The sequence below is a fragment of the Acanthochromis polyacanthus genome, chromosome 6, assembly GCF_021347895.1.
Source record: "Acanthochromis polyacanthus isolate Apoly-LR-REF ecotype Palm Island chromosome 6, KAUST_Apoly_ChrSc, whole genome shotgun sequence".
In the NCBI taxonomy this organism is placed as follows: Eukaryota; Metazoa; Chordata; class Actinopteri; family Pomacentridae; genus Acanthochromis; species Acanthochromis polyacanthus.
In genome coordinates, this window is record NC_067118.1 from 40,175,745 (window position 1) to 40,188,141 (window position 12,397).

General features: G+C 39.1%; 1 protein-coding gene across 2 annotated transcripts in view; it reads right to left on the reverse strand.

Moving 5' to 3' along the window:
* Positions 1–2,989: 2,989 nt before the first annotated feature.
* cntn3a.2 (contactin 3a, tandem duplicate 2) overlaps positions 2,990–12,397 on the reverse strand; it is a 39,383-nt gene continuing 29,975 nt past the window's right edge. For both annotated transcript variants that reach the window (XM_051949526.1, XM_022206616.2), the window contains exons 20-23: positions 10,656–10,842; positions 10,252–10,364; positions 9,923–10,091; positions 2,990–7,634 (exon numbers count right to left, since the gene is read on the reverse strand). In XM_051949526.1, coding sequence (XP_051805486.1) covers positions 7,537–7,634; positions 9,923–10,091; positions 10,252–10,364; positions 10,656–10,842 — 567 coding nt within the window. In that variant the 3' untranslated portion in view covers positions 2,990–7,536. The remainder of the gene's footprint in view (positions 7,635–9,922; positions 10,092–10,251; positions 10,365–10,655; positions 10,843–12,397) is intronic.

The following is a 12,397-nucleotide window of genomic DNA, read 5'->3' on the forward strand; positions in this document are numbered from 1 at the left end:
CAGGGTCCTCTCCCTCTTATTATCTTAAAAGCATCTCTGCAACACTGGCTCAATCAATATTTCACAGTAGCTTTCCATGTCATTCTCTTGTTTTAGTGGAAGGTATGTGGACTTGAGCAGATACATGCCCAAATAAACCCAAGAAATAAATCAGTATTCTTTGCAAAAAGCTGCAGCACAAAGGGAACTGCTTGATGTGTTAGTTTTAGATTTTGCATTCTCTCAGCTATTGCATGTGACGTTAGTATTCAAAACATATGATTATCAGCGCTGATAGTCCTTATTATATTCTATGACAATACAATTAGTAGATGCAGCAGAAAAAAACCCTCTGTGGAAGTGTTCTCTATCCTCACAAAAGGGACGTTACTACTGCCTTTTACTCCCATTTATATGCTTTTTCATAATATTATGCATTTTATAGCTTTGATGGTGCCCCAAGGCACCACTCAAATTCTTCCTGCAGTAAAAGACACTAAAACTGCTGATGCTGAAAATGACACCATCCCACACATAATTCAAAAAAAGAGAGAAAAAAAATCCAGGAGAAAATCCTCAGTGAATTGTTTTTATTAAGTCCCTCATTTAAAAAACACAAATGCACCAAACGATATCATACATGCACAGCTTCAGCATATCAAGATCAGCTGATGACTTTTCAATGTGAAAACTTTCACTTTGCCACGATCTCACGGAGATCATCCGGACGTGAAAATACTGAGGAGTCGCGACAGAAAGGCCAAGCGTTGTCACCCAGAGGTTTTTTTTTGTTTTTGTACAAATTTAAGGGAAAAAAAATGACTTGTTTTCTGATCTATTTTGCCTTTTTCTCTGAAAATTGTAGAGCCGTACTTGGTATAAAAAAGAGAAAAAGTACGAGCAGATACTTGTATCTATCCACCGTGAACTACCTTGTAACAGGTAGCGTTTGTGTCACTGCACCAAAAGGCTGTGTGTGATAGCAGCTGCTAGGAAACGTTACGCTCTGCTCATGTATTTTTCAGATTCCGGGTTTGACTGAGAATTACAATTGGAAGTAGGACACCACAGTTTGGTCTCCCAGTTGGGGGGTGGGGGTGGGCGGCTGTTGCTTCAGATCACAACAAAAATACATACAGTATGTACAGTCAGCACACTGCATGAAGGCAAGAGAGATCTCAGTGCACTGGCTTTTCAATTAGCAAAAACACTTGCTCCTCATTGCTATTTTCCAAAACAACAACACTTGACCTTTGTGCAGAATTTTTGGAAGGAGAAAAATAAAAGCAATCGGGAACCATATCAAACATTAAAAAAGAGAAGGAAAAAAACTGAAGTCAAAACCAAAAAACATCTCCACAGTACCGATACGTTACAAAACAAAGAGGTTGGCAATGCTTCTATGTACCCAAGACACAAGTCCATGAACCGTGCTTGTCTTTTTTCAGTTCATGTGATCAATAAAATCAGTCAGAAAGATGCGCTTCCTCGTGTAAACATCTTGATAGCTTAACAATGACATTCTGTGACAAAAGAATGTATACAGATTAACCACACGTAAAGCCACGAAAACAACAGAAGGGGGGATTTGAAGACAGCTCTCGGGTAGTTATCGACACTCATCTTGCCGTTTAATACGAGCCGAGGTGCACCCGACGTGGCCTTGGCTTCTTGAATTTTTTTCACCCGTTCGTTTGCTCTGACAATTTGTCAGGAAAAACAGACATTTCAACTTCTCCCCGGGTCAAACGTGTTCTATTCGACCTCCCACATCGGCCTCGTGTTATTCTATTTGCAAGTACTCAACACTGCAGTTGCCCAAATCCTTGAACCACGGTTAAGCACAAGAAATGAGTTTCAACTATTTTCATAGCACGATGTAGTGTGGTCTACTTGAAAACACTCGTCCGTGACACCGTGGGCTCAGGTAATAACTATACACAATCCACACACTCTCGCACACACCCTTCCTGGTGTCATCTTGATGGGATTGTCCTGATTTAGTTTTCCCTAAATCCTGATCTATTAGTCTTGTGATGGTGTCATTAGTGCCATTACTCCTGATGCCCTTTTCCCCACTGAAACCCCTCAGGCCTGCTCTAATTTATTAAGATGTTTTAATGTCTGCTAAATCACGGCACATATCAGGCTTTCCATTCATCAAGTCAGACTGTTAAATAGACCCTTGTGGCCCGCGCTGACACATTTCTGATCCGTCTGCTTCTGCCATTTTTCCAGCAGCTGAACGACAGAGGAGCGAAGCAGGTCTGAATACCTGAGCAGAGTGGGGCGGGGTGGGGTGGGGTGGGGGTTTGGGGGGGGGGGGGGGGGTTCCGCTGAAAATACATTAAAGTAAACAGTGACGACACATACCACGTTCAAAAAAGCTCAATACGACCGACGAGTAAGGACAGATCCACGAAATATTAACACAGCTGACCGTACATTTAGCCAAATAATATCTAAGCTGGTGGCTAGATTTCAATTATCAGACTGGCACAATTGGCAGCATTTTAAACCTCTCGTCCCAACTGCGATGGCTGATGATGCGCGCTAACTGGCACTTGCTATGAGTTGCCCAGATGGATGTAGACGAGGGGTGCAACTAATGAATATTTTCACTAGCAATGAATCAGTGGGTTGTATTTCCCATTAATCTCTCTTAAGCCTCTGAAACGTCAGAAAACGGTGGAAAATGCACATTTCCCAGAGCTCAGGGTGAAGTTTTCGGCTCACTTAACATAAAAAAGTTGCCATTTTACCATATACCGCACCATATAGGCTGATAATTCTGGATTCTGATTGGCTAGCAGGTGTCCTTTTGTGTCTAGCAACAAAGCAGGATAACCAGACTCATGCTTTTTGTTCTTACAAACGAGCACATCTGTCTTTACATTGTTTCGACAAAATAGGCTTCACTCAAACTCTACAGCGTTTTACCGTAACCAGCAGTCTTAACAGCAGGGGTAGAAAAATAGCAAAATAATGCAGTTGAAAGTTCAGAAAAAAGCTAAACAGGTCTTCACTTGAGATAATGGATGAGTTGAAAATAACTTAAATAATTATTTGAATTAGTAGCTGGAAAGCCGTTTGTTGTTACTACGTTACTTCATGTGTTGAAAATATTCTAATTAGTGGCTGGAAGCCTATTTGCTTGCTTTTATTAGGCATACTTGCACATTTCCCAGACATCAGGGTGAAGTTTTCAGATCACTTTACTCCAAGAAAGTTATTATTTCATCATAAACTGTGCAATGGAGACTGAGAATTGTGGATTCTGATTGGCTAGCAGGTGTCCTTTAGAACAACTAGACACTTGTTCTTTGTTATATAATTGAGCGCCTACATTTCTAACTGGTTTGACAGAATAAGCTTCACTGAAACTCCACTTTCTTGATTTTTTTCTGGAGCTTTCAACCACAACTCTTAGTCTTTACCAACAACATCAGTGAGGACCGAAAAAATAAGAAGTTTAAGGTTCCAAAACCAGCAAACCAGATGAGATTAGTTTGCCGTTTCTTGTTACTATGTTCCTTTATGTGTTGAAAATATACTAATTAGTAGCTGGGAAGTCTATTTTCTTGCTTTTTTTACTCATACTTGCACTTTTTCCAGAGATGAGGGTGAAGTTTTCAGATCACTTAACACAAAAAGTTATGGAATTGGACATTTTATAGGATAACCAGATACTTCATTAGAAATGAGCACTTTCATTTTTAACTGGTTTGATAGAAAAAGCTTAACTCAGACTTCACTTCTTCAGATTTTTAAGCAGCTTTCAACCACAACTCACAGTCTTCATCAGCAACATTTTTAAAAAAAAGTACTTTAAAGTTTGAAGACCTGCAAGCCGATGAGATTATTTTGTCATTTCTTTGCACTATGCTACTTCATGTGTTAAAATAACTGAAATAATTGAACTGGGAAGCTCATTTGCTTACTTTTTTTTACTAAAACTTATTTCAGATAATAGCAGCAGTCTCTGAAATGGCAGAAAAGGGTAGAAAAATGCACCTCTCTCAGATCTCAGGGTGAAGTTTTCAGATGGCTAAATACTACAAGTTATTGAATTTGACATTTTTCCATTAACTGTCCTGTCTGGACTGAGATATCCGGATTCTGATTGGCTAGGAGACACTTGTTCTTTGTTCCTATAAATGAGCACATTTGTCTGAAACTGGATTAACAGAATAAGCTCAACTTAAACTTCACTTACTAGATCTTTCTGAAGCGTTCAGCCTTAACAACAGAAGTGGAGATCATTTCACCATTTCTTATTTCTATGCTCCTTTATGTGTTGAAAGTTACTGAAATATTCATTATAATTAGAAGCTGGAAAGCTAATTTGCTTGCTTTGTTGCTCATAATTATTTAAGAGAATCAATACCACCCTCAACTGTGTTTTAACTATGGAGCCAGAAAAAATGGAGCCAAAAAAAAAAAAACAACACACTGTACGACATGTTCAACCACGTTAGAAGGCAAAAATATTGAGAAGTGAGAAGGTAAAAGGGGTGAAATGCAGCTCGGTACGGGTAAAACGGCACATATGTTCAGTCTTTCAATGGAGGCATTTGAGTTGTAAACACAAATACGCGTGTAACAAATAAAACCAGAACAGCTTCACCTCCACATGCCTGGAGAATCGCGGTGTGAAGTGGGTGTGAAGTGAATGCTGGATTGTCAGAAGAGTGATACTCGCGGGAGCAGCCCCCTCTTCCACTGGCGCTGGACAGGTGTGGGGGTTTTACCGTCTGACAAGCACCTCTGATGAAGTATGCAAACAAGATACTAAGTGAGTTTCAGAGGTGCTCGTAGGTGTAAGTGTGAATTTTGGACACAGCCGAGCTCGCAGCTTCTCCCCACCCCCTGCTGATTTTGCACATCGACTCCCAGCTCCACAGTTAACACGCTGATGGTGGAGCGGCATCAGTATTCTCTTTTAACTCTGCGAGAAGGCATCGAATTAGTAGGATTTTAGAATTAAACTCTCCTATAGCCTCATAGTTAGACTGAAAAACATTTAGTTTCGCTGTAAAAGGTCCGTAACCGGGTTAGAAACTCAGATTTGTGAAACACATCCCTCCCTGTGTTCGGCTGTTTGGTGCTTTGCTACACGTTACCTAGCAACGCAAGCAGCAGGAAGTCGAAGATATAATAATGACTGCGTATTTCATGACAATACTCAAAAAACAGGAAAAGGAGATATGAAATTATATGTAAGTAACTGACGGACTGATGGTCTTATTTTGATTTCAAAAAGCAAACTGGAGGCAAATGGACTGTAATGGATGAATTTTTGTTTGACTCGAACCCTCTGAGCCCCAAAATCCACTGTTAGGATTAAAAAAACATTAAACTGCCAAAATTACACCATTTATCAGAACCACAAACTACACAAACAAAAAGATTTGTAGAATTCTTCATTTTCTTTCAACTTTTCTCGAAACAAATGAACCAAATGTAACCTTTAAATATAGATATTTCGTCAAAAATTACCTTATACTAAATTTCTCATTTCAAAATTAGCCAAACATGAACCATTTGGAAGAATTGGATTCTGGACAAAAATGAAAAAGTCTTCACTCATCAGCACAAATGATTCAGCTGCAATCAACAGCCATGTGAGAAAAATTCAGAGATTTTTTGGCTGAACCTGGACTGACCTAGCCTAGCCGCACTAGACCCATGTTCTGAAGGCACAAGGGTCTAGGACCGCTCGACAGGGAGGGAGGCGGGCTAAAAGGTTGTCTATCAAATCACTCTGCAGCAATTGGGTAGGTATACAACCAATCAGCGCAACGAATAGGCTGACGTAGTTCCTAGAGCGCCGGATTGTGGCTAAGTCCCATTAGCTTCCCAACCAGCGGAGCCAACTGGTATATTCGAAAGATACCTCTACCTATCGAAAGATAACTGTTTATTATGCGCCGGTTGTTTCTGCCAGAATCGTCACACCTCTGTTGTCACTTAGTTACGCTTCACCATGACGGACGAATCACCATGAAGTTACACTTCATGGTGATTGGTCCGGCCAGTTTTAGGAGAATCCAGCCTCGAGCCTTATGGAGGGTAACTAGACCCACCCTGGCAGAGAATTAAATTCGTTGCCGTGGGTTGTCTAGCGCGGCTAGGCTAGGATTGACCTGCTGTGTATACACAGGAAGTAAAGAAATTAATTAAAAATGCAGGTAATTAAATATCTATAGTATGTGGAGTCACCATGTTGTAGATTATTGGTTAACACCAGGGAGTAGTTGAGAAAATGTTGTACATTTCTGAAAGATTACTAATTAAAGAATTCTTTTTTTGTTATTTTTTTCGTCTTTTATGATCATGGCATAATAACCGTCATGTTGCACGAAAATCATTTTTGAGTTCTCTCTACTTCTAGTCATATTTGTGCTGTTTTAATTGAGATGCAGGACTTTATACTGCTGTAAAAAATGAGCCCGAGTGTAATATGAGCAAAAACAACAGATGTTTGGGACTCAGAGTGTTAAACTGAAAATGCAGAGAAGCAACAAATTCCGACATTTTGGAAGCTGGAGCCAGTGAATATTTGGCATTGGTTCCTTGACAAATGACCCAAATAATTGCTGTCGATGACTTTCCGTTGATGGATTAGTTCAGCGTTAATGTTGGGGAAATAAAAAGGAAATCGCTGCTTGTTGCACACCTCTGATGCTTCTGCTGTGTACAGGCCGTCGGAGTTTGTGTGAATGCAGAGTGAAGTCTAATCCATCAATCAGCAGCCTATTACAATAACTAGTCTGAGACATTTAAACCCTTTAGGAGCCTTCATGGTACATTCAGCTCTCCACAATCAAATGATAAAAGGCAAACGGCCAACACGGACACTATGAGGTGTTTTATGACTTTCACCTGGGACACAACCAACTTTTAATGGAGCACGTAAAGATAAAAAATGGCTGCAGTATGTTCTAAAACACTAAGTATCACTGACTAGTGTCTATAAGCGACGCCGTTACAAGAATCTCCAAAGGCACGGGCACGGGTGAATGGAAATGTTCCTACTCTCGATTTTGCTTGTGACGAGGAAAACGGAAAACTCTGCAATATAAAATTAAACATTTCATCAGGGCCCTGTGCAAGGTGCGCTGACACCTTAAGAAGAAGAAACTGTGAGGAGTAAAATGTCGAGGAAAGCGTGTAGCTATCACAGCAACAACAAGAAGGCTGAAACTACTTTGGCACATGAATGGAAGTAAGGCATCTGTATCATTCTAGAGTCAAAAGAAGAGTTGAAATGGAGCATTGTTCCCAACCAGGCAAAAAAAAAAAAAAAAAAAAAGTCAAAACAGACCCATGTTGTTAAAAAAAAAAAAGAATTAAAAAGCAAGCTTTTAGTGTTGATTAAGAGTCTGACAGCACACCGCTCCACTCTGGCGCTGCTTCCGTACTTGCAAAATAACACTAAAATAATATGTGGTCATCTCCAGAAAAAAGAGAGAAGAAAACTTGGCCACTTTCACAAATTAAAGAAAAAAATACCGAGACTGACTGATGAAAAACAGAGCAGAGTCTGTCATCGTGTCACAACGTTGACCTGAATGTAGATATTGCGATGGCGAGGAGCAGGGGGAGGGGGGAGGCGTCCAGACTCCTGGATCCGGAGCCGCGAGCGCTCATACCTGGAAAAACAGGAAAACCGTGATCGGATATCTTCCATCTGATGTAGTCATTTATCATCTTAAATGTGAGCTCTCGGCTATTTTGGCTACATATACAACCAAAAACTGATTACAGTGAGAAAACAAGATCCTTAGCTTTTAGAAATATGCATTCTGATGTTTCACAGTGGTACTTAAAATGTAGTAAAAACTCAATTATGTCCTGGATTATGACTGCGCTTGTAACTTAAAAAAAATGTAGAATGGAAACAAGAAAACTGATGCAGTTTGCTCTCACTGCTAGTTTGTCAAGACTGTAAAAAAAATTCTACAGAAAATAATTCAAAAATGTTACAGTAGTATTAAAACTATAATAACATAAAACATAATACAAAATTTAAAGCCATTTGTACAGGTACATTACAGTACAGGTGCACTGGAATTCCTTGTGCATTTCTCAAAGCTACTTTAAAAAAAAGGTAGCTAATAATAAAGGAAGAGCAGCAGTAAAAGAAAAGCTATATAAGTATACATTGCAAGAGTAAAATAAAAACAGTGCAATAAAGTGCTCTTTCTAGAAAAGTCTTTATAATTACAGATATTATCTGTAAATGAATAATAATTGTCTGAAATATTTTTATTTACAGAATAATTGAATATGTTATTTGTTAAGTAAAAAACAGAAATTCCACAGAAATGTATGTAAAACGATGATTATTGTTGGATTAAAGATGTACCCCTGTATATATAAGTTTATTCCTTTTGTTTACTTTCAACCTTTGTAATTCTGGGGTCAATTTATGACGCAGTTAGCTCTTATTTGGCACTGTAAAATAAATATAAATATCCACATTTTACAATAAATAATTCTAAAACTTTACAGAAGTATTAGAAAAGTCTTTAAAGTAACAGAAAATATGTGTAAATTAATAAGCTGGCATTTATTTCCAGTGTTATGCTAATAATGGCAAATATGTCTTCATTTAAACAGTAAAAAAATGTAAATTCCGTACGTATTTATGCAAAATGATAATCATTATCAGTGATTAAGCATACATAACATTTACAAATGTTTATTCACATCGTTTATTTCCTCATAAATTTAAATTAAATCATACTAGTTTTATCTTTATGTCTATTTTTACATTAAATCTTTGTAATTATGGGAACAAATCAAGCAAAGTTTTTTCATTGCATCCAACATAATGCACTTTTTTAAGAGTCCAAGAGAGTTTCTGGGAGGTAAATGGGTTTAATTGTCGTAGCTATAAAAGGCAGCCCTGGGGGTCTTGTATTGTCACCACAGTGGAGCTCACTGTGCTTTGGTGGCTGCTTTTATTTTTGGACCTTATCCCCTTGACATTTACTTCAGGTATTTATTTATTGCTGGGAGCCGAAAGCCAGGATAAAGGCCATTTTTTAATATTTCAATTCCTCCAGTGGGGCTCTGCAGAATTATGCCTGTATAATTGTACATTTTCATCTGAATAAATCAAACAAAAGGGTTTTGGAATCAATAGTGGTGTCAATCAATAGTTGTCTTTCAAAATAAAACGATCTTAAGCACGACTTTATTGAAGGTGGTTGATTGTAATCATTTAAGAAAAGCCTGTAAAATAGCAAAACATGGAATTGCATTGCTATTTCATCTTAGTTAAATTCTAATATTTTATCTTAATTTTTTTTTGTTTGGCCGCTGTTTGCCCGGTTTTCCAACAGCGTAATTTAAAATGTTCCACTTCGCCTGCTGATGTGTTTTGCCCACATCTTTTACTTTCAGGTATGCACAGAATCTCTGGGAAAAAGCAGCACATTTTTTCAAGTGAAATTGAAAAGCCGATGTGGAATTCTAGCTCTCTCAACTGCTGTTTTCAGGGATTCGACACAGAACTTCAACAATGCAAAGTAGCATTTAGAGCAGAAGAAGAGAGCATCCCCTGGAGTCCCGCAGGACAGTAATGGCATCTAGTAAAGAGTGAGTCTGCGACAGAGATGGATTGCGCTGCATATTTCAGCAAAATGTAAGCCCAGAAGAGCCCAATGGGGGTGGCTGGGGACATGAGTAATGGTAAGTCAATGGAGGACAAAATGTCCCTGTCAGATTTAAAAAGTGTTAAGTGACTTCATTTACAAAAGTAGGTAAATAACAAAAAATAGACTTTCTGACAGAAGGTGGTCCCAGTGGATTTATAAGGGGGGGGGGGGGGGACGTCAGCACTTCTCAAGAGCAAAACAAACTCAGGTTGTTCCTTGGATTTTTCTATTTTTAATCACCAGAGAACTCAGAAGAATATCAACACTGAGCTCACTTTGTTGGTGGATCCGTATGGGCTCCGAGGCCGGGCCCAGGCCTCCTTCACTCAGCGTCTGGATGCGGATGATGTAGTCGTCGTCATCCTCGGGGAGGGTCAGCTCGGCCGTCGAATTGGCCGTTGTGAGCGTGTTTACCTCTTTGTGTCTCTGTCTCGTGTATGACAGCTAAATGGGAGGAGAGAAACAAGGTGGCTGACACATTGTAAATATGTATTTTACAAGCCTGACAGGTTTAGAGGTAAGGTCCGGCCCTTCGCTCAGTCCGATACATAATAAAGGAATAAACATGTTACCGTGAAGCATACAGAGCAAGAAAAAAACTCACTTGATAGCCTGTAACTTCGGACTCGGATTCCGTTGCCACCACGGGTTCCCAGTAAAGAGACAGGTGAGAGCCAATTAGGGTCCATTCGACATTCAGCGGCGGCTGGGACGGCGCTGCATGATGTAAAAAATAATTCACTTCTATATGTCAGCACTGAAGCATAATGCTGTCTCAACAGTATACCAGAATTATCATATTCCTCTAATGAGATAAGGCTACTTCCAAGAATAATATTGTGTCTAGCATCTGACTTGTGTGATTTGAACATGCAAATATGCCTCGACACGTACAGTATCAATATAGAATGAACTTCTCTTGAACCTTCTTATTTTCCCTCTGTGGTTGATAATCAGCTCGCTTACTGATTTAAAGCCTAAGCAGCGCTACGCCGTGCTCCGACTTACGTGGCTTTTTTGTGGTGACATTGATTGCAGGCAGGAACGGCCCGGTTCCCGCCGTGTTGAAGGCGCTGACTGTTAGGAAATACTGCGTGTTTCCTGCCAAGCCGCTCACCGTGACCGAGGTTTGGTTCCAAGGTACTCTAACCTTCCCCATGGTCTCCGGCTTAGTGTCGTCCTCCCAGTAAACAACCTATTGGAGACGGAGCAGCTTGTCATTTTGGGATATATCATGACATACGGCTTTGGACTGGAGGAAAATGTGTACATCAGTGTAGCACAAAACTGTATGTGTAGCTTTTTTTGATGTCTTGAGAGAAATGTGGTGTTTTTTAAATGATCGCCTCTGGGTGTATCCTCTTAAGAGAGATCATAGTTTTCTTTCATCCTCCCAGCTAGAGATTTGATCTGACATTACAAATCCTTTATTTATGTACTTTTACAGGCCATAAATAAAGGATTTGCACAAGGCCAATACTGTTTCAGTATTGATCAGACACCAGCTGAAGAATGGGCCAATAATTTAGGGCAGAAATAAATCCTTATTGTCACATATTTCCCACTATTAATTAATCTCCAATTATTCATTGAACCCACTGAACCCCCTCCCCCCAAAAAAAACCTCCAAGAGGGTTTGAAAAGCATATAGCTTTAAAAAAATACCAACATTAGTCAGAGTCAGAACCTGTGAAAACTGAAAAAAAAGTTGGATTCTAACCTTTGTGACAGTCCTTGAACTGACCATCTGTGACATGACGATCCATCGGGAAAAATAACCAAATTCCAGCTTAAAATTCTGATATTTGATCAAAATCATGTTATCGTACATGTCTGATTTAAAAAATTGACAAAAAAGAACCGTTTGTTCTAGCCAGAGTCTATAAAAAACTAAAAAAAATTGCACTCTCTGTTGCAACTTTGAAGCTGCCGTTGTCTCAACTGTGACCAACAGTCAAGTCACAAAAATTCAGGGACTATTCAACTGGAACAGATGTTTAAAAATATTAGCAGTAAAACATCTGTGGTATGCAGTCACCTTTTTACCCCTCAGTATTGGTGACACCTGCAGCACTTGTTGTAAATGTGGATTCTAGGATGCATTCAAGTTTAGTAAAAATAAATAATTCAATAAATTCAACTTCATTCTTTTCTCTTTGCATGGCATTATAAGTATGTCGAACTGCACACGAGACATTCCTGAGCTCTCTCCACTCGTATCCATGCTTGTTCTGTTTCCTTAGAGGTGCAGGACTTTATACTGCAGTGAAAAATGAGCCCAAAGCGAGTAAAAATGCGACAGGGGCCAAAAAAGAAACCTCCCAGAAACTGCTCGGGGTTCAGTGGGTTAATTAACAAAATGTCAAAAGCAATAAATAACGTCCTGCCCAGGGTAACACCATCAGAGTTCTTATTCTGTCCAAACAGCACTTCAAAACACAAAGGCAGTAAATCCTCACAGGTGAGAAGCTCAGACTGAGGAAGCATTTTTTGCTTATTGACTGAATTAATTAATCAATTATCAAAATTAGCAATCAGCCTTTTTTTTTTTTTTACAGCTCAACTAATGGATTTATTGTCTAATTGTTTCATTGCTACAATACATCAGTGTTGTGTAATATTGTATGAAATATTTATTTTCCCACTAATGAAAGTGTGACTGATTAAAATCTACTTTTAAAGAGATACACTTAGTATCGAGAGCCAAGCGAAGTTATTAATCAAATAAATAAGCGACTGTTTTGCTGTTA